Genomic DNA, 27,906 nt, shown 5'->3' on the forward strand with positions numbered 1-27,906 from the left:
CTATTCTTGTCACAATCTCGACATTTGCCATCTGTACAGAAGCACAAAGACAGCAGATTGTGTTTATCGTTGCCAAATACATGAGAGCGAAGGACCCACTGCGTTTGTGTGATCAGAACGGGTTTGTACATGTAGTCTTACAGGAAGTCCAGTGTTCCGTCTGATCTATGATCAATTATGATCAACAATGCTTTCAATGCAGCTTTTAGTGGCCAACTTTTGGTTCTCAGGGGTTTGATTACACCAGCAAAGAGCGAACAGTCTTTCACCGCCGACAGAAAGAACGAAACAAGCGCCCTCCTCTTCACCTCCCCCATCTTTCAACCCCTCCCTGTGCTCCCAGTGGGAGACGTAGCCACCCTGTAACACACACACACACATAAACAGGAACACACAAACACGCACGCACAAACACAAACCAATATCCCCACTGGGTGTAGAATAGCAAAGCCACTGTAACGCTGCCGTCTTTATTCGTCAGCACGGCCTCTGAACCTGCTGGGAACGGTCAGGAATTTGACTCATTGTTCTCTGCTGAGCAGCTCCATTGTGGGAATTCGCAGCACCCTGGCACAATGGTCTCTGGCCGGACCAGGCCGTGCTGTAATTAGAAAGAAAGAAAGAGCTCCTCTCGGCGACTGCTAAGCTATCCCCTAATGCATGACTTCACAGGACAACAAAGCCTGTCCACACACACACACACTGGGCTGGCCCTTCGAATGGGAGCTGGGAATAGGAGTTACACAATGGTGCTCTACATCTCTCCATCAAGCATGTTGTGTCCTCATCTGAGAGCAGTATCGTAGAATGTCACAGCTTTCTAGGAGACTCGTCACTAAAGTCCGTTCGGAGGCTAATCATCTTGTTTTATGGTTGCTTTGAATAAGTCGTTTCCCTGACAAAGAGGAGCGTTATTGTGTCATGTTTCCAGATACTGGCTCTTCTTTCCAAGATATTCCTGCAGCAGCTGAAACTGCAATAGTTTTGAACACAGAGAATGAATATCTCTGACAGCTTAAACTGGCTATGAACCTGTGCGACCAGTGTTTTAATCTTACCATCGCTTCCTCCGGCTAACAAAAGGGTGTTTCACTTCATGTACCCCTAATCTTAAAAACAGACAACTACAAAATGGCTGTGACGTGTCCAGAGCGAGCTCGCTAAGTGAGAAAAAGCAGCTGAGGTTAGTCGCTGCACGGGCAGACAAAAGCAGCTCTGTCTCTTATGGGGTGATGGACGATGACTGATGAGAGAAAAGGGGTCAAAGTTGGCGGGGCTGTCTACTATGAGCACTAGCCCCTGGGCTCGGTCAATCTTCAACTCCAACAGCACACGGCCCCAGTCACATTGCTGGTAACTTTAAGCTTAAGCAGGTTATGGGGGGGGAGGAGGGGGTGGACAGCTTGGTTAATATTGACTGGAGCGAGAGGAGAGATGACGTCTGGAGGTAAAGCAGAGCAGCGCAGCGCAGGAGGGTATGAGGTACTTTGGATGTCCTATGACCCGATACATGATGAGTTCTGGTGTGATGAGTTCTGGTGGAGACTGTCTTTGCAAACCCGTATCCACCGCAACAGCTATGGCCATTAAAAAAAAAAACCTGAACAACTGGTTGTCTGGGTCACTGAGTTTACAACCTGTAACATCATTAGGTTTTAGTTAAGTTGAACTTTTTCCCCTTAAAATTGAGGATTCTTGGGTTGGTAAGCAGCACGTATATAAATGCCAATAACGTGCAGCTTATATCCTGATAAAGGGAAACCTGGATAACAAATTCCAGTATTATCCAGGATACTGACTCATGCTAACATGTTCACCAGTCTGATTGGTTTTCCATTTCATTCAAAAGCATTGATCTTTTTTCATGGCAGAAATCATCAGGTTCGGAAGAGCAAAATCAAAAGTGCAACATTTTGGTAAATACCGGAGGTTGCCGCCTGGTTCTATATAGCGCAGAGTAGGGCTGGGCGTTATGGTTCAACCGGTATACTGGTTTTAATTTCCCGTATAATATGAAGTTTTCATATACCGTCATACCGGTGCACAGCCGAAACAACTTCTGTCGCTCTTCAACAGGCAGCAAAATATATTGTTCGCCGCTAGAAGCACTGCCGTCGGAGCTAGTTATCTTTAGTGTATTGAGAGGGAACCCTAGTCATGGTTATAACAACAATTAACAACCCACAAGTAACGCTCTTTAACAGGGCAAAACACCACGACACAACAGTTTGTGACACAAACAATTTGTAACACTAATAAGTGTACATTTATAAAATTTCCCCGCCGAACTGCATGCTGGGTATAGCTCGCTAACAACAGTCTGCTAACAGCTGGGAGAGGCTCTGTCGCTCCAGTAACCTTACATTAAAGAACAGAAAAGAGCGATGCAGGATGAACAAAGACAGAACAACAAAAGGTATTTTGGTCAGACACATATGCAACGCTGATTACCGTGTAATATGTGTGGCATTTGTTATAAATGTACGTTGGTACATAGAGGGTGATAAGAAGCTGTACTTGGAGGGGCTTAGGACCCAGGGGAATGTAGGTTAAGGAAACAGGAAGTGACGGAACGGAAGACACGCCACACAAACAGCTGTTCACCGCTCACTGGCCGGTTGGCCGGCCGGTTCTTTTCGGCGTTAATTAATTAATGCTTTAACGCGGGAAAAAAAATACCGTGATATACCGTGAAACCGCCAAAGTCTTACAAAATACCGTGATATGCATTTTTGGTCATACCGCCCAGCCCTAGCGCAGAGTGCACTCTGCCCCTCCGGGTGACTATTTTTGAACGCACCCAAGGAAGTAACTGGTTGTCGCCTCGAAGTAGTCTGACACCTAACCCCAACTGTCGTTTTTTTTGCACTTCAGATTGTGTACTTAATAAACAAATGACATATGTTAATGAGATGAGTTAGCTGGTGAACTGAAGCGGTTTCGTTTCCATTTTCCAGAGCAAGGCTAGCCGTTTCCATCCGTTTCCAGTCTTTGTGCTAAGCTAAGCTAACTAACTCCTTTAATGACGGTTCTGTTCCATTAAGCCAGGTGATGCGTTAAGCCATGCCAATGAGCCAGCAGGCACAGGGCCGTGTATACACAGGTATAATTAATATCCTTAATTAGGGCTGCAATACAGTTTGCTGTTCACTAATTAAGGATATTAATTACACCTGTGCTCCCCCTGCTATGTCAATGCCAATATGCTGTACAACATTACAATGTATTGTCTTCAAGTAGTTGGTACATCAGCGTGGGAATATTCAAAGACAGGTTTGTTCGACTGTTTACATGCAGTTTCTTTCTGCTAAAGTGTAGGACAACGACCTCTCAGGCCAACAAAAACAACACCCATCACTCTGCCGCCCGGCCACACTGCAGCTCGTTACCACTAGCATTAACACTCACTAAAGAAAGCAACAAACACCTCCTCCTCCTCCTCCTCCTTCTCCTCCTCCCCCCTCCCTCTCCTCCTCCTCCTCCTCCCTCCCTCTCCTCCTCCTCCTCCTCCTCCCTCCCTCCCTCCCTCCTCCTCCTCCCTCCTCTCAGTCCTGGTACTCCACCCACCACAATGTCTCATCTTTTCCTTGGCCCCTCCAACATTCATATTGTTGTGGTTCCCCCTGTCGACATGTATCCCAAGATAGTCGCAGTGTTTGTGTCTTGAAGGTGCACAATGCAATGGAGACCGTCACTTTTGGAATTTGGGAATAGTCTTGACCTTTTAAATCACAATAGGTGTTACATCAATAAGGACACTCACTCCGTGTGGCCTGAGAGTCACAACTGAAATGGGATCTTGCATAACAGACTGCGCTGTTTTATGTGTCAACAGGATTTCTAAGACACTCACTTTGCTACAGCCTACACATTATTTTCCCAAAGACAAAACTATAATTAAAGACTGTTTGCTCTTTACAAACAGATGGAGATGGAAGGAAAGAGGCAAAAAGCGGGGGAACAAAAGACAGAAAAAGACAAGGAAAGACCAAAACAGAAAATGACCACTTTGAAGAGGCGGCATCCCCCATAAAAGTTAACCGTTGATCCAAAGTCAAAGCCAATGAGACACAAACAGGTCATAGGGGGAAAAAAGCTCAGTTTGGTGCTTTCTTCCCATCGCATGTACGGTGTATGATCAGGGTGGCCCTACACACTGATTACAGAGCAATTTACCAGCACCATAATAGCTGCCTATGGAAACCACAATTAAGATGAACAAGGTTTTGGGAAGGAAATTTGCCCCACTCATTTAGTTTGCCATGGGAATGGTGTGCTAGCACTCAGGCTAACACTGCATGTGGGCACATTTTCTTCCAGAGCCAAACTTTGCATCCATTGTGCTATTATGGTGTAGGACAATGCTTTTATGAAACGGAAAGATATGACAGACAGAAGCAAGCTGTTAATTAAACTAAAGATAGCTTCATATCGCCCCTGTGGCTCATGTGGTTGAGTGCAGCTCAATTCCTAATGTGGATCCCCACAAGCAACTTTGGATAAGAACCCGCTAATTGCTATTAATCTCCCAGAGGGTAAATCCCCCCCCCCCCCCCTCTCGAATCTTGTTAAAAAGCCTGACTAAAAAAGTAGAAAGAAAAAGATTCCACTGCCAAGTCAAGCAGGGGATTTACTCGATCACAACCGACAGCGGGTCCATATCTGACCCTGGCACAGTGGAGGTCCCCTTCTCAGCTGTCCCTGTCCCCAGGCTAAACCCAGCAGGAGCGCTTCACTGTGGCAGCGCAAAGTTCTTCTAGTGGTCACAATTGTCGCCAACAAAGAGCTGAAGCATTGGCTGGAGATGTAATTAAAGTTACGGTCTCTATAGTGATGAGGGAAGAGGTTCCGGGGGGGAATGGGGAACGGGGGTTTGAGGAAGTTGTAGGAGGCTGAAGTGGAGAGAGGGAGAGGAGGAAGAGGAGAGGAGAATGTGACCGCAATCCAAAGATCTATTGCTGGCTTGTGTCCAGGTCAGGGGAGGAAGAGCCTCATTAGTTCATCTATCCTCTCCGCAGAAGATCAACAAAAACAATAAAGTGCACACGCCTCGCAAAAAGACGCATACGCTGAACACAAATCGACAAAGTCAGCTTTCCCACGAAAATTCCTAATGACTCATAATACGACAGAGAGGAGCGGATATGATGTACACTTGAAAGACTTATGCAACGTAAGCCATCACTATGCGGCCTACGGGCCTTCGCCAGCTCATCTCGTTCTCCCTGCTGCGAGGGGGGGGGGCGAGTCATCTTCAAAGAAAGGTAGTGATGACGAGAGCTTGTCACGGGGCGCCTGTGACGCAGCCATCGAGAACACACATTCACACAATGCAGGTCAGGCTATGGTTACTGGACAGACTCAGGTGTTTTAAGACGTGTCCTTACATTTGGTTTTGATGCTCTAAAACCAACGATGGATTCTCCATGAACACACACGCACTCTCTCTCTCTCCCTCATGCTAATCTCTCTCACCGCAAAAAAAAACACACACCGCCCAGTTCCAGGTGAGGACCTGTTGTGGGTCTCCCTCACTGCCGTGACATGTTAAGAAAGGGACAGTCGTGTTCCTATAAATGATAAATGTGCTGTTGACATACAAACAGATGGAAGGGCAGGTGAGAGGCTTTCCCCAGGTGTCTACACAAGCAGGAACAAAAAGGACGGATCAACAGAATCTCCCATCATTGTTTCCTCAGCTCCATTATTTATTGAAAAACGAGGAGCCACCACTCCCTGCTTAAACAAATCCAAAACCCACATTTTGCTCTACTATCCTACAACCTATTGAATTGATATCAAGGGAACTAAATTGTTTTGTCTGAAACTTTCTAACTTTCAGCCTTGAGTCAAGATCAGCTGAGATATGATATAAGACTTGTGAAGTTCCAGCCTCCGGCAAACACGTAGAGGATTTTAGAGTTCAGTGGGTTGACAGAGTCCACTTTGACAAAGCACAACAGGGTGGATCTGTCACGGCTGACCTGTCTTCTTATAAGTTACCTGCATGTTAGACGCTCTGCCTGTTGGGAGAGAATAAAGGAATAAACAACATGTGTTTTTCTTGAAGAGTGAGCTGTGATGGGGGAAGTTCAGAAGAAGTTGGATGAAAAGTGAAAGAGATCCTGTGGAAAGTAAAAAAGGCTTCACTGCTATTCATTTGTGGAGTTTTCTGTGGACTCCCTTGGTGACTTTTCAACCATGGCAAAATGACAACAGAAGCTTGGCACAGTTGTTTCCCCGTATCAGCATAATAGAGTTATATGCGCCTTTGTGTGCCGTAGACCTGCAAGGAAAACCACCCGTAAAAATAACCACAAAGAAAGTGTGGGGCTTCCCTCTAATCATCCAGGTGTTTTGTTCGTTTCATGGTTAAAACAAATTTCATCCATTCAGGGTGCCATGCTGCTAGTGGGCCTCGGGGCTCATCAATGCACCGGCGATGCTGTGGAAACACAGATTAACCCAATACAGCTGCCTCATCTATCAGCGGTCTCTAACGTAACAAGTAAACAAGAGAGGTGACGGACTCGGAGACTCGGCACAGCAAGTGAAAACACAAGCACGGAGACCGACAACCAGAACAGCCTCCATGCAAATACGTATTTCATTCCAACGCAATGTAATAATGCAAATATAAACACGGAGTGAAAAACAAAAGCCAGTGGATTATCTTTAAGTTTTCTCATAAGGTTGTATTTCCTACTGGGACGGCAGTTTTAAACGGTGTGAATAGCAAGACAGGAATTCAGTCGGTCTCTGCAAGAGGACCGGGAAAACATGGACTAGTCTGAACACGTTCTGAACAAGCTCTGATCTGGCATCCGCCCAAGTGCCTGGCTCAACCCAAAAAGTGGGTAAGAGTTCATAAAAAGCTACACATGACTTCATAATCATAATAACATTACACTCCCATCGCAGTGTAAGCTGGTGGCAGGATGAAAGAGCTTTGTGTGTATTTGGTCAGCGAGGGCGGGGGGGGGGGACCATCAACTCGACCGCGTTCGGCATTTTAAATCCGTTAAAAGCAACTGGTGGCCCCGGACGACACAAAGGACATGTGTGACCTGTTTTGACTGCTCATTCGCAGAGCTGCTGGTTTGGTTTGGTAGGGGTTGACTGCATTCCTCTCATGTCCTGTGGTTACTTGAGCATAACTGCATTAGCGGTGCTTTGATAGCAACACCAACACAGCCATTCACTTGACTTTTCCTTCTCTACGGGAGTTTAAATCACCATACAAGCACAGATCTGGTGCGGGAGCAAGTGGAGAGTTTATTTAAATCACATGACTGTGAGAGTGAAGCTCATGACACGCAATAGACCAGTTAGTCTGGGCAGGCTCACGAGAGGTCAGTCAGCATGTAACCCGTATTTGCACTTGCACCCGCCGTGCCACCTCAGGTTGGAGCTTTTATTTCCTGTGGCTTAAGCATGGCACTTCACAGGCCAGTGCTCTGAGGCAAGAGCAGGGGCCAAGTAGCTTGCAGGTCCGGCTAAGCTGAGATCATCTTGAGAGATTTGCAATGCACATTTTAGATTTGAATAAAAAGCAAACTGGTCTAGCCCCATGGTTGGCAGGCAAACAAGGTGACACTCGGTCTCCCTTTTCCTGACAACCGAGCGAAGGACTGTTGGATATGCATGCAAATGCGAACTGCTTTTGGTTTACTGATGACAAATCATCACCCCTGTTAAAGGGATGTACACATGATGAGGGATCATGACCGCGTTCTGCCTGAACACAACAGCAATGCCGAACACAGTGCCTTGAAGGACAACTCTCAATCACCGTACGAAAACCTTTTGATTGATTAAAACACAGACCCTTGTTTTGTCTTTGTCTCCTCGTTGCGAGATTAGAACAGTGACATTAACTGTTGATGATTTCTCCAAAAGTCCCCATATGTTAGAGCTCCTGGGGCTATAAGGCTGGGACACCGGGCCGTGTGAGAAACGGGCCGACAGGAACGAAACCACAGCAATCCCTTTCAGTCTCCTCTCCCCGGGGGGAATCCTCTTACAGCACTTCCCCTGAACTCTGAAGGCCATTTTCTATGCAAAGGTAACATGGTTATCTGCCCATCAATGGAACACAATAGGTACATTCTAAAAAGCTGAATGGCTCGACGACTGGAAACTGGTAAAATGACAAAGACAGGAGTTTTAACTAAAAGGGATATCAAAAGGAAGATTGACTTTCAAATGAATACATTGTTTCAGTTTGTCCTTATACGTGAGGCCACATGAAGGGGCACATACAGATTTACGCTGCTCTTAAATGTATATACACACACAGCCTACAGAGTAAAAGGGTTGCTAAAACGGATTAATGATGCCTTTGGAGGCCATCCAAACACAAAACCTCACTTGTCCGATAGAGCCGGCACATAAAGAGAGGCGGTGGATGCCTTAATACGGGTGAGGTGTCTGCAGAACGTCTGTTCACGCTCCTGTTTAGGAAGTCTCCGCTTTAGCCAGATAAGGATCATGAGCCATCATTGCCCACACCTCCGCTATCATCTCTATAGATAAGGCTGCTGAAGGTACCCATCAGTGGAATCACTCGGCATGTGCGGACTCAAGACACTGTGCTGTTATTTTCTGAAGCACACACACACTTGGTCAAAAGACAAAAGCGCATTCAGCACGTTTGCCACCTCTCTGACAAGCTAATTGCCTCCTCGGCACTTTGGTGCTACTCGAGAGGCAGGATGCAGCAGCAACAACACAGGGACATGCTACTACTCTTTAAAAGTTTCCATACACATCAAACACGCTTTATGACGTGGTGAAGGAACACGTGTTCAGCCTGCATCTGGCCATTCATAATCAAACTTCTGGTTATGGGCAACGTTCACACACACACATCACTGATAAGCTGCTGAGAGCAGGGCATGAGAACAGGGGGGTGAGATAGATGTGGGCCACTAGATCAACGGGACTTCAATGACTTCTTGCTCAAAATAAACCCATCACGTGCTTAATCCATGTCCAAAAACAGGGTTTTGAAATTTGATTGGCCGGCGTGTAAGTATAGAAAATGCTGGAGGATATCCAGCTTGTACTGAACTGCAGAGTCTGGACTTGTTAAAGAAGTGGATAAAAGCCACTCTGTCAGACAGTAGTTGTGCAGATTTGCACGTTTGAACTTGGCAGTCGTACTCTCGATAACTACAAGGGGCACAAGTGGGGAGGGAAAAAAGAGAGAAAGTATTCATCTTATTTAGGGCTAAATATTCCCCCAACAGTGCCAGCCACTCTCAGCCGAGGCACTGCCAATGAATGGCATGTGGATTCAGCACTATATTTGGAAAATGACTAGCAGCACATGACTTCACTTTTGACTTTGTGGACATGTGCATGTGGGTCACTGTATTAATGTTACTGTAGATAGTTCTTCATTACCATTATTGAATTTTTTTAAAGTGTCACACAAACCCAAAATGTAATAATTTACTGATTTAAAAAAGCACCCCCCCAGGGCTAAGCAGTCCCACACATGACATGTGGAATACCCATCACACAACACCACAGGTCCAGCTGGAAGATCAGAGCTTGTGGTAAAGGAAGTGTGCTTCAGGGAAACTCCAGTCCACCAAAACAAAAAACAACAGTGTTTAAAATGAAGGAACCAAACGCCCTTTCGCTGGCAATAAACAACGACCAAGCGCTGCTTGATCTCCTCTAACAATGCAAGTGATCAACAACAGCCTCAATACACAAAAAACAGTCCCTGTCCTACTGAGGAAAACAAGCTGGGGTGAGAGTGAAGGTCTTCTTCATACATTGCTGTCTGGAACATTTCAATTTGACTTCTTTCACGCAGGCTCAACCAGCTCTGGAAACAACATGAATTACACAAGTTGTTTCATTCAGTCAAACATCATCGGTGATTACATGCTGTACAGTGGCCACTGAGGACAATACAACCCTGTTGAGGACTAATAATATATAAGATATGAAGTCTTAAAAACGTTCATTTAGACTTGACTGACCCGAGCAAACCAATCGGTGATCTGTGGAGTGGTTTTAAATGATGACAACTAGCAGCGCTGTAGTTTGATTATTAGTTGAGAGCTCTATTTGTGTTGTGGCTCTGACGGCTTAGAGGCAGATCCTTCGGATTTCTCGCAAAGTAATTGTAGTCTACACCCACAGACAAGGCCTCTAACCGAAGCAAAAGGCTGTTTGGCCTTGCTAGACCACAATGGGGAAAGTTAGATTTCGGGGATGACTTTGCAAGGCTGCATCTTCTGCTTTGTTGAGTTCGGAGTGTACAAACAACGTGGCAGTGAGCACTTTTGATGAAGTGAAATTCATTACAACCCTGAACAACAATGAGAGAACTACCTAATATATCCCCATGCATGGTTTGCGGTCATTAGTTCACTTCTACCGGGTTTGTAGGAATCTGCAAATCCACCGGTTGAAACCTTACGGAGACAAATGCTGAGTCAGATTTGCGGGAGACTGACAGCAATGGGGCTAGTGTAGAAAACTAATCCCCCATCCATGCGTGCCCTGGCCCATGCCTAACCCTTCCACGATCCCCTTTAGCTCCCGACTATCGATGAGCACCGGCAGGCATGAGTCAATCAGCAGGTACTGAACCACAACACCGTCATAGTTCCAAACAATAACAAATCAGAGTTTACCCTGAGATACAAAGTATGGGATTAAAAAAGGGAAGTCCCCTATGATTTGTTTTGGGAAGTTTCCAAATGTCCTAAACTGTAAGCAAAGACGAAGAGCTTCATCCCACTGCTAGAGATATAAACAGCCTATTACTCCTTTTGGCATTAAATACAAACACTCTTCGCTTTTATGGGTTTGGAACGACAGCACTCTCTTGACTACTTCCATCCATACTGCACATACCATTTGGTGTCGCTCACTAGACATACCTCTGCTGTGACTGAATCCAGGTTCAAACAGTACTGATGTCATTGCCATAGTAAGCATCCCTCTGACCATCTGAAACAGGTATGGCTTAATAAAGTCTGAAGAAGAACAAAAAGCACTAAAACAGATCAAAACAGAGGGATCGATAGAGCTCCAATCATTGTGACTCCTTCAGAGGGAGCAAGACTGCAACACCAGGGCAGTGACTTCTTGAGGGCAACATTAAAGAGAGTACTGGTTACACACCAGCATTACATAATTAAAAACAATGAGTGTGAAGACAGAGTGCGGAGTGGTCTAAAGTGTTAACGTTACTGACTTCGGGATTTCTCAGACAGATTACACAGCTAGCATGAGTGACATAGCTCAACTTGTTAACATCTGTAGGAGTAAAAGAAAACGCAGTGTCCCATTGTTAAGGTATGTTGTGTCACACAGGAGCGGTTTCTACGAAACTAGCGCGAGATAACTGAGCAGCGACTCATATTAGTCGAGACAGAATAGCTTTTAAAAGAGCAGCGTTGTTGTTGTTAAAGGGTTATTTTAAATTTAAATTAACGTTACAAACAAAGTGCTCCAGACTTACCTCTCATCCATTCGACAACTTGCTTTTGCGTCCACTTTGTTATCGGCTCCATGGCTTCTTTAACGCAACACAGAGGCAACAAAAGGTGCCAAAGTTTGGCGACGAGGTTGTACAATTTAAATAAAATAAAAAATATGCTGTCACATTGTCAGCAGGTCGGTGCTGCTCGTCTGTTTGTGTTCACCCACTAAACAGTATACACGCGCGAGTGGAGGCTGGACTGAAATCTCCTCACCGCCTCGCGCTGAGATCAACGCTGCGTTCAGGAGCTACCGGGAATACTGGGATAAAACACGATTGGGGTTACAAAGAAACGACCAAACAAGCCCTGTTTATGAATGGATGCATTCATTGTGCATGTTTATCGGAACAAAATGTTATCAGGATACATACCTCCCTTTCACGTGAAAGTATTTCTTTTTTGACTGATTTTATAACAGCCATTTTTATACTTATTTCCGACAAAACCACTTGAACACCAAACAGTCAATGCCAATCTGGAATGGGAGCAAGAGTTTACGGAGAGCACCTGAACGTGGCGTATGATGTCGGTAGTTTCTGTGTTCACCGCCCTCATTTGAAACTGGAGGTGTGTAGTTCCACATAGCATACAGTGCGCTGCCCACTTTACATTGTGTTGCTCCTGAAAATAACTGTCCAAGAACACAGGTTATACTGTGAGTCTGTCAACATAATATAAATGGCGAATCACAGTTAATAATGTCCGTGCATCATTTTGTACAAAGTGTAGACATCTGTCTATATTATATGGGTCATATTGGTAATGCCTACTGACATGACATTAAGTCTTTATTGTTTCATTAGCTATTTTGCTTCAGATTTGCAGTCATTTAAGAAAAAACTTTCTTTCCACTAAACTAAATGCGGCTCAGCGCTGCTCTCTGTTGGTGACTAGCCTCTTTGCAAATCATGTACACACATGTTCACATTAAAGCTTTACATTGGATACAATATCAGTAACTAATTGGGAAAAAATATATACAGAGACCCAGATAGAAAGATACTATTGTCTAATGTGTGTGTGATTGAAATTTCTGAACAGTACTGACTGACTGACGTAAAACCCTTTGGATTGTTATTTTCTCCCCTCAGTGACAATATCTGATGTATGATCATAAAGAATTTACATTTGACCAAACATCATCTTATTTCCTTGGCTGATATGGTGACATATGCTATACATGTAGACTGGGATTGGTGAGAGCAGGTGTACAGGTTTATTGTGTGGCAACAGCTAGCTACACTTAAGATTAGAAACCATATCAGGTAGCGTAAGTGTTAGGAAATATAAAAATAAAATAGAAACCTTCTTCTTTTGAAACAATAGGGTTGATTTTAATGTATATCTATTCCATACAAGTGTTGAAACTCCAGCATGTTTTCACTATTTGCCTTCCTTAAGAGGCTTTGCAACGTTGATAGTTTTACTATCATGGTTTGTGACATTAAGTAACCTCTCCTGGCTTATTGTTTTTTAACAATCTGAAACACACCTTGCATGTGAGAGTCCCGGCCCTACCCGTCACTCCATTACTGAACAGCTGGCAGCTGTTGTACACTCTGTACTGTAATCAGCTGCAGAAGCTCGGCTGTTATTATACCTGGGCACGTATCAATTTGCTCGTTTCCTTGCTGCCAAGACATATTTTGAATAGGAGTCCTTTCTTTAGATTAAAATTAATTAGAGATTTTTTTCTCCACTATAGGTTAACCAAGGTAATTTAGGTGATGGCTGACAGGTAGAATGCCCAAGGTAAGCTTTTATAGAAAACCAAACACAAACGAAGGGAAGGTGAGCCTGATTAGCACATTATAAGACAAAAAAAGTATCAAAGATATCTCTAATAAAGCACAGCATGTCAGTTTTACCACTGTTTACGAGAAAGCTTTTAAACACAGTTTTCTAGAGTTTGGCTGAAAACTATACAGCAAATTGCAGTTTTTGGTGACTAATGCCCCTTGAAGCTCTTATACTTTTAATCTCCTTCAAGGCAAGATTTACAGTATGTTTGTGTACACTGTTGCCAGGCATCACAAACATTTCTGACTGCAGCAAACGGGAGACTCAGATCCACGGTCAGTTCTCATGGGAGTGGGCTGGATTGCAGGGGATCTGGGTGGTGTGGAATTCAGGGGAGGCCCTCCCTGATAGGATTAAGTGAATCATGGGATTGGAGGTGAGGTGGAGGGATGGAAAGGGTTGTTTGGTCGGATGAGGAAGAGATGGCACCTGGGAAACTGGAAGATCGGTATTGGTAACCCTATAGTTGTGTTAGGCTAGAATTACAGAAATAGTTCAAACTTCCTCATGCAAAAGGTCAGCTTAGAGAATCACAACGGCCACGCATCAGAGTAACTTTGTTATTCACAGCTCCCAAAAACAGTGAAACAAAGACCCGTGAAGATAAGCAAACTCGGCATGATCTCGCTTGTATTCTGAGTCAACATTTATTTCACCCTCAAAATAAAGGAAGTTCAGTTTTGGCAGTGTATATTATTCTGGGATCTACATTAAAGATGCGGCTAATAATGCCACATAAACAAAGGCAGGCAAAACATCTGCACAGGAAGTTATCCACTTAACTATCTAAGATGACAGGATATGAAGGGCTAACCCTAACCCTAAAGATGTAGAAGAGAGAATACAAATGAACCCACTTCCTGCCCCTGACAGGTTTGCTCTGAACAGATTTATAACTGCAGGAGAGGAAACGTCCCGTACCCTGTAGCTAAATGTCACCATTTCATGTGTGTCGCCATATACTCCGCTCCATGTGTTTTGGCAGCATAGTGTGGGTTGTCATATTTTATATATTCATCACACAACATGACAAGACTCTGTATGTTATTACATGACTATAAGCAAGGTTTTCTTTTGAGGTTACAGTTGTCCTCACAGCAATTCATAATGAAACTATCACAGATTTTGGACTTGCAATGCATTCATATACTTCAATGTTGCCAGGTAAATTAAAGTGGAAAAACATAAAGGAAGTCATAGCATTTTAACTGCTCACAATTATTATTTTCCTTCTCTTTTTGGGGCACCAGATCCTAGACATCAGCATTGACACTAAGATGCCTCATCACAGTGTAAAGGAGCATTTCAGGCTGATATAAAGAGAGCAGTGTGGTTTAAAAAACACACACACACAGAAGACCCTGTGTGTCGATCTTGTTGCTGGGGACTCGACTTGAAGGGATGATTAAGCTTCAGAGTCTTGAAGCCTTTTATGAACCCATTTAAGAAGAAAAGACCTTTAATTTCGCCCATGGAAGTACATTGGCAAAAACATGTTTCAACAAAATTTACATATTCTCTCTGTAAAATGTTTTCTGCAGCTGCACCCATTTGATGTGCAGCGTTGAGTCTCAACCTCACGTCTTAATTGTCAAGTACATTTTGTTGGCGTTTAAACAGCATTAAATACAGTCTATTCTTTAGAACAACAGCTGAAGATCTTTACTACAGTGAAACATCAAAAGAAAGAAAGTTGTCGAATTGGAATGCAGTTTTTTTTTTGTTTTTATGGGGCATTCTGTGGGTCTGAAGGGATGGCGGGTCTGGCGTTGAGGTACTCCAGCACAAAAACCTGCATGATCTTGTTGAGGTTCTGAATGGTGGAGCGATCCAGGTTCTGCTCGTTGTCATCAAACGTGTGCCACACGGACGGGAATGGGGAGGGGATGAGGTGGAGGATGGGTACACCTGACAGAGAGGCACAGGATGAGGATCAGCCAACACAGCTACACAACATATGTAATCATATCTGCGGTAGTTGTGTTACTTGGTGGGTATACCTCTGTTTAGGAATGGTATATGATCATCTTGCACGTGGCCAACAGGTTGATTAGGCCAGAAGTATTGCACGTTGTTAGGATGATCCACAAGCTGGTTCGTGGAGTGTAAACGCATCTCTGTAGTTGTAAAAGGGAGGACAAAGAGTAATAATGTCTTCAGGGACTGTTAGCAATTTGAGCTACAATCTAGATAAACAAAAAATATATCATCTCCACAGTGCAGTCATGACATCACAATAGTTGCAAATAAGTAAAAGATACAGTGTGACAGATGTCTGACAATTTGAGTGTCAGCACAGTTGCAACATTGGTCTCAATACGATGATGACAGTCTGCAATATGACTAAAGTATTAATGACTATTCATCCAAGTGTGTTTTTTTTGGTGGCACACCTGAACCAAAGTAAACAGACCTACATGGTGTTGTACAGCAGTAGTAAAAAACATGTGATTATTCACCAATGCTCTGTAGCCTGGAGAGCCAGTGCACCGTGCTGGGGAACTGGTTGTAGAAGCGTGGGCCGGGGGCCCCGATCAGGTCCAACAACACAAACAGATCCTGGAGGAGAAGAAACAGGGAGGAGCAGAAATGATGTCAGTGAGCTCTCATGAGAAACTCTCCCTCTACACATCCCGAAGATAAGTAAAGACAAGAAGCCAGGTCCCATAATGATCAAACCTCAGAGCCCCTGCTTAGAGGTGCGGTGGTGCAACACACTGACATAAATGCTCCGTGCTATCTCTGCAGGACACACAAATCACACCTGACTGTCTGTCTACATCCATTCACACACACACACACGCACACACACACACACACACACACACACACACACACACACACACACACACACACACACACACACTAGGTTCTTTAAGATACTGTCTGTTTTATCTGTCTGTCCACACAGGAATGTCTACATAGATAGTCAGTCTCACTATCTCTCTGTGGTTGGGATACAGAAAACATTTAAACCAATTAAAGTGACGTGTTGTTATCATAGACTGTATAATAAATGATGCTTGACATCATGACAGCCAAGCCTCCCAGATGATAAAATGGGTGTCTTTGTGATTTGTGATTTTCCCTGAAATACAAAGCCATTTAAGACATGCGCCTCCCTGGTTGAGGTGTCTGTGTGGGCTGTGGGAGGAAGAGGAGATAGGGACTAAACAGATTGTACTGAAAATAATGTGCACTAACAACGGTATGATCTTAAGTGTGATTACAGTGAAGTGGGAGCAGAGAACTGGGGTGTACCATGGCGTGCAGTTGGTTTGTGTCCGTGGCTCCGGCGGGATGTGGGGTGGTCTCCATCATCTGGGCCAGGTGGCGAGAGCCATAAAGGGAGTCTGTGGCGGTCCACTGGAAAAGAGCCTCCTCTCCATCAAAGAAGAGCAACTGCAGGGTGAGGTCAGGAGTAGTGCTCTGCATGGGAGGTGAAGAGAAGACGGTCAAGGCATTTGCAGAGTTCTGCTGCCCCCTAGTGGTTTTGACAAAAAACTGCCTGAGGTTTTCTTTGGTAGTTTTTATGTGAAATATTCCTTTAAAATTGTTGTAACACCCCCAAAAATATGTTTCTGGAACAGTAAGTGGTCATTAATCAGCTGTGATATTGATGAGGACTCCGCCTCCATGGCACCTAATGTATTTGTATTCCATTGGGATTCATATTCCCACCGTAACCTTTGTGACAGACAGCTGAGTCTGATAAGCATGTCTCTCGGGCGGTCTCTCCCTGTCACAGGACCTGTCACTGTCCGCCCGACAGACAGGGGGCCTGAGCTCAACTGTGGAACAGGAAAAGGGCAGAGGAGCAAGCTACATGAATACTAATGTGTGTTCCTTATGAATCACCAGTTTGTGGGGCGATCAAATATTGTTTTGTTTTTCCATGAACCAGAACAAATAGTTGTACTTAAAATGATGTTGTTGCCTCTGATGTTGTGTTTGAGCAGAGGTTTGTTGGGTGTCAATAAATTGTAATTTTTTTTTTTTTCAAACATCTAGCTAAATCATAAACCTCTTATTGACTGACCAAATGAAAATGCATAAGCATCTTCGTTATTGTGAACAAATCACACAAAATAAGCAGCAATGAATTGATGCTACCAACAAGTGTTTTCTGTGTAGCTGAGATGTTTCTTAATCTGGAGCTGAAAATAGTCCCTAACAAATGCAGCATTGACATTGCCCAGCTGTTTTAGGAAATTACATTTAAGAAAAAAAAATGAAACTGTAATATTGTGACTCGTTTTTTAAAGATTTACATCTTCAGAGTGCCACAGACAAGTAAGACAGCTGGAACGTACCGACAGACTGACTCATGATTGGTTTTGGTCTTTTCATGGAATTTGTTGAGAATAAGTTAAAATGTAGATACCACCAGCATTATCCTTTAAATTAAACTTGGAAAAATGTCGTTAGTGCCACCTTCTTCCCTCTTGTAGTTGTTTCTCATGTTTGAGTGTCATGAAGAAACTCTACAGTGATGTTTAACCTGTTCCTGGAACTGCCTGCAACACGTTTGGTCTTGTTTTTTTCCGGAGCTTAGTGCCAATGTTGTATGACTCCCCTGTGACTCCCCTGTGATTCACGGCCACATCTCGAGTCAGTGCTGGCCACAACCACAAAAAACAAATACACCCCCTCAAACGAAAAGCCTATTGAACGCACACAGGAGGGACTGAGGCATCTACACATAGAGTCACAGACAGACAGATGGACCAGTAATGTACCCTTTAACTAATTGTATGTTGCCGCTTTAAGTCACATGCTAGGCCCACCACCTTCTGAGCTTTCAGTTCTTCATCCAGAGCGCGCGCCAGCTCCAACATCATGGCACAGGGAACGGCAGAATCCGTGGCGCCTTGGAACTCCCTCCCGTGCCATTGTGGTGGGTAGTACTTGGAGTCGTAGTGACAGGCCAGGACCAGGCGGCGACTGGCTGACGAGTTGAGGGTGGCAACTATGTTCGTGAAGGGCAGTTGGCCGTAGGGTGTTTGTGACACAAACTTATCCTCCGTCACCTCCCAGCCTGCTCCGAGGGAACCGAGGGTGGTTTTGATATGCTGCGAACACACAAAGATAATGACTTGTAAAGAGCATTCAGCCTGCACTTCACCTTACCGATTATCTGTGGCAATAAGTTTTCCAATTTAGAAATTGCTTGTCTTTTCTACTGTTACATCATATTAGGGCATGCAACGTGGAGGACGCATTCACAAGTGTAAACCAGTGCATCTATGCCGGTAGCTGCCATGACGTTGCGGATAAAATAATGTCTTCCGAGAGGGAAAAAGTAACAGTTTTTACATTTTTCTTTCCATTTATAGTCAATTATGTGTGTTACATGTTTTCTGTACAAGTGTTTCTGTGTTTGAAACTGATCCATCCATTGATATGTTATTCTGCAAGAACCATAAGCTCACCTCCTGCACGGCCTGGCTGCCTGTAGAGCCTGGGTACCTGGTGACCATCAGTGGCCTCAGGTCCCTCTGCCACATCTGCGCCAGGTCAGTGTGGGACAGGGCGGTGCTGATCTCCTCTTGTGTCAGAGTGACAGCTCGGTGATGAAGCTGAGCGGAGCCAGAGGAAACAATCGAGATAACACAAAATGGATGAGAAATAGCATCGGGTCCAATGAATATTTAGAAAGGAATTGAGCGTGTCCAGAAAGATCAGATTGTGATGTACTGTTAACGCAGCGTTGCACATGGAACAGAGAATATTCTCCTATTGTCAGTCAGTGTCTGCTACGGCACAGTTTCAGATCAACAACTTCCTTGTATAATAGGGAAGTCTTTCTATGATGCATTGCATCGAGCAGCAATGTGGATGACACAGCATACAGATTAATTGATTTAAGTGTGTCACAACACTCTCTCATGTTACTGGAAACCACTCCCTACTGCCAACAGTGGATTTGTTTCATCACAGTATTTAAATTGTTAGGGACACCTGAAGAGAAAATACATCATAAGAGGGATTTCTTTTAGTCATCTACATCACCTACATCACAATGCCATACATGTTAAAGTAATAATCTCGAAGATTTTCATTTCAATGAATGTCTGTTAGGCCACTATCTCTTGCTGAATGAGGTAAACACAGTGGCGATTGTGCAAAAGGCCCACTGACGTAAGAGCTTGCAAATAAAGGAATTCCCGTCACTGTGGTTTAGAATACTGCGAAGTGAGATCCAAAAACACGCCGGCAATTACCGCTCATCGACAAAAGTAAGAGAACAAAATGGAGATCTTTGAGATTGTAACATTAACAAAAAAAACAAACATTAAAAAGCACCAATTTGATCTTGTGGTACGGTTGTATCAACCGTTACACGGGCTGTGAAGTTCACTCTGACACCTCCTCAGAGCGAGGCACATGGGCCAATTAGACCAGTGTGAATAGACATTGATTTTCTTCAAGAACACACAAGGGCTACTTCAGAAAAGCAGGGCTCTATTGAATGAAGAGGCAGACAAGTAAAAGGTGTTTGTTAACATGCTCTCCCTTGCTCTAAAAAACCCCAACAAAAAGCAGTTTGTGTAATATAAGGAACGCAATACGGATTTGGATTCAGGTTTGTCCATTCAATGGATGTTAATTACAGCCATTGGTTAAAAAAACATATCGATTCTTCGATCCCATGTCTCTTTTCTCCCGTTTGGTCTCAAAGTTCACCTGCTGAGCAGCGTGGTTGTCCTGGTAACAAACTGTCCTGAGTGAGAGGACAGAGAGCTGATGAACAGTATCAGAGCACAGTCAAAGCCTGTCTGTGTGCTCTGCCCTTTGGTTAGTCCTTATTGGGCAATGTGATATATTGGGGTTGTCGAAACCATACTGACTGAATTATTTAAACGATCTTGAATGATTTTGCTGATTTTTTCTTTTTATATTTTATCAATCGTTTAGTTGTGAAATATTGAAAAATGTCCATCACAGTGTCCAAGGTGACGTCTTCAAATTGCTTGTTTTGTCCGACTGACGTTCCAAAACCCGAAGATAAACCATCTGAGAACCTGAATGTTGTCATGTTTAGTTTGACATGCAAAGTAAGTCTTTAGATTTTTTATGGGAAATCACAGTAGACATTTGTTTTCCCTCCTAATTTGGTTTAATTTTACTCTCTCAGACAATAGGGGAGGCCGCATTCCTTAACTCTGTTCACTACAACTGAAGCATACAACATTCACTTACAAAACATGTTCATGCGTTGGGCCCATACTGACCGGCTGTAATTACAGAGTGGCATACAGTGCAAAATGTGTAATTATGCGGTCACACAGACTGTATAGTCAACCGAAGCACTAGGGCTCACTGGGTTCAGAGAGGGTTAAAAGGGGTCCACTTAAGGTCTATAAATACCAAGACCTGCAATTGGAGGATCAATGATGATGACTGTGCTGCCATAGCAACTAGGCGAAAAGGAGAGGAGAAGAAGAACATAAATGAGGAGCATGAATGGCCAGGCATACCCAGGTGCGTCTCAGGAGAATTACACAACATGAGCTGGGAAACAGTGCAGAGGGCTGCTGGAATATCATGAATAAATACATTATGCATATCACAACTGTATTTGGGATCTTGTAGATTTCCCTCTCTTATAATGAACAGTCTACTGGGAGATTGACACTTTAAAAGGAAACATTTGCACACACAGAGACACTATACAAACAAAATTGGAGTGAGTCATTTTTTCATAGAAATCCAGCATTTCTCTAAAAAAACAATTTGTTTAATTGGGTTCAAATGCGTTTAAGTTACAAAAAATAAAGTAAAGATGATATTGACACTTAATCGATAATTGAAAGCATTTATTTGAGCAGTGTTTAAATAGGTGACATGGCAATAACACTGAAGAAAAGCTGCATGTAGCAAGTTTTTCTAAACGGTTTACTCTTGGAGCATGTTTTTCTGTGTGTCTTTGTACAATTGCCTGGCAATATGTTAAGACCACAAAACATGAATATATCCTCTCAATTTATTTACCTTTTCTTCTGTCCAGGGGATTCCAGCGGTGCAGTGGACGAATGTCACCCAGATGGCCACGGTGTAAAATAAACGCATCTTGGAGGGACCGTGGCTTCGCTCGGTCATCGTTGCTGTCGCTGCTCTCCACATTCCTGTGTCTCTCCTCTGTGAGAGATTACAGATCATGTGAAAAGCAGGAGGGAGGACCCGAGGCTCTCTGAACCACAGCGCGTCACCGCACTGTTAACGCCTGTGTGTGTGTGTGTGTGTGTGTGTGTGCTTCGTCCACTCCCAGGAAACTCATGAGTACGACACACGGGCCCCCTTTTTCATTTGATAATTGCTCATTTTCAACAACAGATCAACACATTTACAGCATTTCAAAGTCCCAAGACAATTTTACTGGACCCATTAGGTTTTTTTATTTAACGTTTGAATGCGGGCTTTATACAAAAAAAGCAAAGAAAAAACGTAAAGTATAGTATATTAAGATGTCATTCTTGCAGATACATAATTATAGGAAATCGCGCTTTGCTTGGATCTTCGTGCTGTACACGAGCAATTGAATGGAGTGCAATAACTTTTAAACTTTTAAAACACATTACATATTTGTTTACGTATTGTTTTATTTGCATTTAGTAGCCTATTGTTTTTGTGAGAGTAAGACCAGCGCTTCGTACGTCACCTGCCACGTGGTTCATTGTCACGTGGTCAACCCGGAAGTCTCTGCCGTGCGCTCAACATGTCAACATGTTCCCATCACACAGTTAGATCGTAGCTAAATCAGAGTTGTGAAATATATTTTGATATACCTAATACATATATATATATATACATATATATATATATATATATATTGCAACTGCGCGTGTTGCCCGCAGACATGTCTGACGAGGTGCGCTGCTTGAAGGCTCAGCTCGAGGAGAAAGAGAAAGAGATCGCTGCTCTGAAGAATAAACTGGCCCGAGTGGAAAAGGTACTGTAGTCTATTCTGAATGCTAACAGTCAATTCTGTTACTACAGAAATGTCTTTTTATAATCTATTTGCCTGTGGCTAGCAGTTTAGCATTCCTGGTGCAGCGATATAGCATTGTTGTACCTCGTCTACATAGCAATAGCAAACATTGTTTATAATCGGACATGGAACATACGTTACATTACATACATTACTCCTTTCTTAAAATGAACCTGCACACTTGATAGACAGCTAACTAGCTTGTTAGCTAGCTGGTGACCGTCCTAATTGTGATGCACGTGGTGTGTAGTTGAGGAAAAAATGCCACATTGGGTAATTGATAATATCTACAGGGGGTGATAACACAATACCCATGGGAATAACTCATTATCATTGCATTAAATACACATTAAATGCTGAAAGTTTGATCCTAGAATGCAGTGCTACAGTAATAAATTCCGATGCCTTTGATTCTACAAAAAAAAAAAAATCAATGGCAGACGTGCAGAAACACTACTTATCACAGAGGAGAGATGGAAAGTTTTAAAAAGTCTAAAATACATTTGGAAATTCTCAAAAGAGATAAAGCACACTTAACTCATTTAGTCTTGAATACTAAATAAGACATAAATAAGCATGCTATAAGCCATTTAATTCCTGCATATGAAGAGCTTCTTTCCCCCAAATAGCGCCTTATGTCAGACATATGGGCTGTGTGCGTATATGTAAAGAGAGATATAAATGTAGCTCATGATATTACAGAGGCAGGCTGCTTGGGGCTGCGATGCCACATGGCTCAAAGCTTCTGTTTAAACTTGTTTCTTATATCTCGTGTTGTGATTCCTCCCCCGACAATAAGAGCCCTGCCACAGTACTGGAGCTGCATGAGAAAGTGACACCCCTAACCCCCCTGAAAGCCAAAGCAGCCCTCAGCAATGAGGACATCATGCGGTACAGCAGACAGCTCATTCTGCCTGAGCTGGGCGTACAAGGTACGAATGGCTACAGGCAGTGTTATTCTGATACGTAGCACAGTCAGCATTCTGTTGAGTGAGATTAACGGCATGACCGAACCCAACAAAGTGAATTCTGATTTGTCCACAGGTCAGCTTAATTTATCCAAGACCTCAGTGCTGATTGTGGGGTGCGGAGGACTGGGCTGCCCCCTGGCACAGTATCTCGCGGCAGCAGGCATCGGTAGGTCGTCCACTTGATTAATGCTCAGCATGACCCGGTGCCAAAGAAATCAAACCATTAACCTCGGAAATAAATGGGCTGTGTGGGCGTGAGTAATTGTTGAGCTATCAACGGGTCATTTTCCTCTAAGGCAGGGTCTAAAATTAGCAATCTGGCTCACCTCCCCGCTGGCTGTTAAACTAAATAAATGTACCTGCGGGGGGAAAGGTTTCGAACCATAATTATTCATTTCCACTCCTAAAATAAATATATCACACCACCCATTTTTGTGCTGTTTAATGATTACAATCAGGTGCACTGGGAAAACTTGTGTAAAGAGCCAAGAGTATATTCACAGCTTACGACCTACTTATTTTGGGAATTTGTTTTTCTTTTGCGGGCAAATCTATACTGCCTGTTGCCTCAGGTGGAATTTCAGCCAAACTTTGGCTGTATAGTCAACTAGGGAAAAGCAGAAAACTGAAGGAAAGCCGGTACAACATTTGAGAAAAGGCAACAAACAACAACTAAAGATAAAGTCAAGTTTTCCGAAGGCACACTTTGTTAAATTGACATTCATTCTAAAGACTTTCTGCCTGCCTGCAGGGCGCCTGGGCCTGCTGGACTATGACGAGGTGGAGCTCAGTAACCTGCACAGACAGGTGCTTCACGGGGAGGAGAACCAGAACCAAGCAAAGGCTCTGTCCGCTGCCAATGCAGTTAAACGGTACTGATTGAGAAATGCAGTCCTGCACACACTAGTGCCCAAACTGCACAAACCGACCTGAAACAGAGGCGCTAATATTTTGATATTATTAGTAAATGTTCTCCAACTACGATAAGTGGTGTGCTTCTATGTGTTTTGTGACCATTTAGTTGCAGGGCAATACATGCTGGCGCTCTCCAGTCTCGCCACAGGTTATATTTGGTTGTGTACTTTCTCCCCAGTCTGCAGATATTGTGTAAACATGTTATTTTAGAGACACCACCTCACAGTGGGCCCACTGTGGTCAGCGCGCACATTGTGGAGCCGTGACCACATGAGGGCGCCATTTATCAACTTCTTACTTTAATTGTTCATTTATTGAATTCATATTTTTGAACGTGACCTTACAGGTTGAACTCAACAGTAGAGTGTCTTCCCTACCACCTGAAGCTCTCGCCGGAGAACGCCTTGCAGCTCATTCGACAGTATCCTCAACCTTGCATCACACCTGCTAATGCTTTGTCATGAAACTGTTCACTCAGCTGCGAAAGCACGAGTAGTACTTCACATACTCAGGTGGTGGAATGCGCACACGGTGATACGAACTGCGTTCTTGATGGCACCTTGACTTCGCTGACCTCATGTATGACATTGTGGCGGATTGTTCGGACAACGTCCCCACTCGCTATCTGGTGAATGACGCCTGCGTGCTCGGTGGCAAGCCTCTGGTGTCAGCCGGCGCTCTGAGAATGGAGGGACAGGTAAGGCGGAGAGGCACGAGTCCCATCAGCTCCTCTACATTTGTAATGATACTTTATCAGCCCTCTTGCTCTGTGTGTGTTTGTGTAGCTGACAGTATACAACTACCGCGGAGGCCCCTGCTACAGATGTCTGTACCCGGTTCCCCCACCCCCAGAGACGGTGACCAACTGCTCCGACGGAGGGGTGTTAGGAGTGGGTGAGTCTCGTTCCCTTACTTGCCCCAGGGAGCCCTTGACTTTGTACAGAGTTCAGTCTGTAAATGGTAGTTGTTAGTAAAACTTTCCACGTTTCTCTTTAAGTTCCAGGGATAATGGGCTGCTTCCAAGCTTTGGAAGTCCTCAAGATTGCCTCCGGACAAGGCTGTATCCTTTGGCTTTTTCCATTCTGAACTCCCACGTTACATGCAGTGCCCTGCTTGGACATTTTGTTGCTTTGGTTTTCCAGTCATCTGGATGAACAAAGAACTGTGAAAGCGTTGTACAGGTGTTTTGTGCCTGTCTGATTAAAAAATATAGCATAAACAGACTCTGCTGACTCTTCGTCTGCGTATTCCTATGAGAACTCCTTTGAAGCTGCTGTGGTAAAGACTTCCATCAGAGAATAGACTTGTGCTATCCTGCCCTCCGGCTTGCATTGTGACACCCATGCTAACACCTGGCCCTCTATAATGCATCAGCCTGGGAAGTACCCCGCCGTCTTCCTACCGAACGTTGCCATGGTGCTCTGCTCACACAGCAAACGGGGAGACGCGCGGCAGCCGATTCTCCGGATCAAGCAGCGCAGACGCTGACACTTTTCACATTGTTGCCCTTTTCCTTGACCCCCCCCCCCCCTCCTCCGGGCGTGACAGCTTCCTGCGGCCAGCAGCTGGTGATGTTTGACGCTCAAGACGCCAGATTCAGGTCCATCAAGCTGCGGCCCAAGCAGGCCAGCTGTGCAGTGTGCGGAGAGAAGCCCAGTGTGACCCAGCTGGTGGACTATGAGGCTTTCTGTGGGTCTGCTGCCACAGATAAGGTTGGTCATGAGAGAGGTCCTGCTCATTTTCACAGACATCAACTGGCTCTTGCCATTTAGTAAGACACAGTACATGTCAGTATTCTGTAATCATAGGAAAACATCTCTTATTGGGTTTCAGTGCCGCAAAGTCAACCTCCTTTCCAGAGACCAGAGGATCACGGTACAGGTAGAGCGTACATCGTCCGGAACAGTTGGCCGCTGCGTGACTCCCGGCATTTAGTGCCGTTTATTGTATGATTGCCCACAATTTTCTCCACAGTTTTCATGCTGATTACATCTAAGCGCTGACCCAGCCCCGAATGGGAAATGACTTAAAATGTGCCTGTAGATTTTCTACGGGAATTAATAACATGTCCTATTTGGTGGCGAGAGCAGCGGTAGTGGGTTGAGTCAGTTTTCTGGAGAATTGGTGCTTTCAAACCCGCATTAGCCTCAGAGATTGGGATCATGATTGATTGGGCTGTAATCGAGATTGTGCAAGGGGCTCCAGTAAGAAAAAAACAAAACAATTTTGTTTCCTTTGATTTAAGGAAAAGCAGTTCAAATGTTCACATTACTCCACAAAACCAAATCCAGGCTACATTTCAACATTTACCCAGAATAATTGTGGTTATCCTGTTTTATAGATGTTAATCAATGTCTTTTCCCGAAAGATGAAGCTCCACCTCTCTAATGAAGTTATTTGTGCGCTGAGGTCTGCTTTGATGTGATTCCAGGATTATAAATCGATAATGGAAAACGCAGAGCCCCATCTCTTGTTGGATGTGCGCCCTCGTGTGGAGGTGGACATATGCCACTTACCTCTCTCCCTCAGTATCCTTTTTAGAGACAGAGGCGCACAATCCATCTCCCTATGTCCAATCTCTGTGTGAATGTTCTCCTTACACTGTTGCCAGACATTCCCCTCTCGAGTTTAGAGGAGAGGAAGAGCGAACATATCCAGTTACTCCAGGAGAGAATTGGCCAGTTGAAACGGCAGATGGAGGGCGACTGCCGGCCTCCAGGTAAACACGTCAGAACCCACATGTCGTTTGAAATGGACAGGCACGTAGAGCCAACTTGTGCATATTCACAGGCCGCCGTGTGGTCTCATACTGCCGGGCTTACTTTGGACAGCTAGTAGCAGGTTGTAATGGGGTTGCTAGGTGACCCCCTTTTCCAAAACAAGTACGGTCAGCCCAAGCAGCTGGTCCACCTTAGAGAAATTAATATTCAAAATGTTATTTTGGTGACGTTCTGGCTATTCACTGTGTTATTTATCAATGAGCTAAATTTAGCCTTGTAGAGCATTTAATACAGTTTTGGTTGTTTGTTATATGGTCAGTTTTTGTTCTGAACTATTTACCTTTTCTTTCAAATTCTTTAATATGTGTACCATTCAAACTCTTGTGCCGACTTTTGTCCCTTTTTAAATGTTTCTTTGTGCTATCATATAAAATAGTAATTTGAATCTGACGCATTTCACGCGTTTAGGATCCACTGGTGTCACCGAACTAATCTCTCTGTGTTCTTTCTCTGCTGATTCCTCCAGTGTATGTGATCTGTAAGATGGGGAACGACTCTCAGAAGGCGGTGCAGGTTGTGGAGAAGATGAGTGGATCAGAAGTGGACAGTGTTTCAGTGAAAGACATCTGTGGAGGCCTCATGGCTTGGGCAAAGAAAGTGGACCCCACATTTCCACAGTATTAATCCATTTTAAATTATTTTGTTAATAAACTTGGTTTTTCCATCATTGTTCAGTTGTTTTCTTATTTGTATGTGCACTGAACTGTGTGCTGTCAGGTGGATTGGCTTTAATGTCAATACTGAATAGCAAAATCTCACATAGAGAGAGTGTAACAATGGACCAGTTCCTAAAATGTGTTGTGTAATCTACTGTGTCGATCAGCGCATCGAAGACATGAGTTGACAGTTAGATAACACATAGGCATCCTTGCAAAATCGAATCCCTCTTCCTGTTATTTCTTTCAATTCTTAGTATTAGAGGCCTAATAGTTAAT

General features: G+C 44.0%; 3 protein-coding genes across 3 annotated transcripts in view; 1 reads left to right on the forward strand and 2 right to left on the reverse strand.

The window, feature by feature from the left end:
• Nucleotides 1–11,543, reverse strand: part of cnksr3 (cnksr family member 3) — a 43,978-nt gene extending 32,435 nt beyond the window's left edge. The window contains exon 1 of the mRNA XM_076108310.1: nt 11,492–11,543. Coding sequence (XP_075964425.1) covers nt 11,492–11,543 — 52 coding nt within the window. The remainder of the gene's footprint in view (nt 1–11,491) is intronic.
• Nucleotides 11,544–14,754: 3,211 nt separating this feature from the next.
• qpct (glutaminyl-peptide cyclotransferase) lies at nt 14,755–21,476 on the reverse strand. Its single transcript, XM_076107900.1, has 7 exons — nt 21,309–21,476; nt 18,746–18,892; nt 18,104–18,385; nt 16,575–16,742; nt 15,773–15,872; nt 15,314–15,430; nt 14,755–15,221 (listed from the first exon to the last, which is right to left on the reverse strand). The coding sequence occupies exons 1-7, from the start codon at nt 21,474–21,476 to the stop codon at nt 15,040–15,042; spliced, it is 1,164 nt and encodes a 387-aa protein (XP_075964015.1). The 3' UTR covers nt 14,755–15,039.
• Nucleotides 21,477–22,016: 540 nt separating this feature from the next.
• mocs3 (molybdenum cofactor synthesis 3) lies at nt 22,017–27,640 on the forward strand. The gene is made up of 13 exons (XM_076108245.1): nt 22,017–22,266; nt 23,105–23,237; nt 23,350–23,442; nt 24,028–24,148; nt 24,538–24,612; nt 24,771–24,888; nt 24,977–25,085; nt 25,189–25,251; nt 25,740–25,903; nt 26,025–26,072; nt 26,623–26,719; nt 26,803–26,910; nt 27,438–27,640. Exons 1-13 carry the CDS (start codon nt 22,174–22,176, stop codon nt 27,593–27,595), a joined length of 1,380 nt encoding a protein of 459 aa, XP_075964360.1. The 5' UTR covers nt 22,017–22,173; the 3' UTR covers nt 27,596–27,640.
• Nucleotides 27,641–27,906: the final 266 nt, after the last annotated feature.

The sequence above is a fragment of the Anarhichas minor genome, unplaced genomic scaffold (assembly GCF_050575085.1).
Source record: "Anarhichas minor isolate MPS153535 unplaced genomic scaffold, ASM5057508v1 ptg000040l, whole genome shotgun sequence".
Taxonomy (NCBI): domain Eukaryota; kingdom Metazoa; phylum Chordata; class Actinopteri; order Perciformes; family Anarhichadidae; genus Anarhichas; species Anarhichas minor.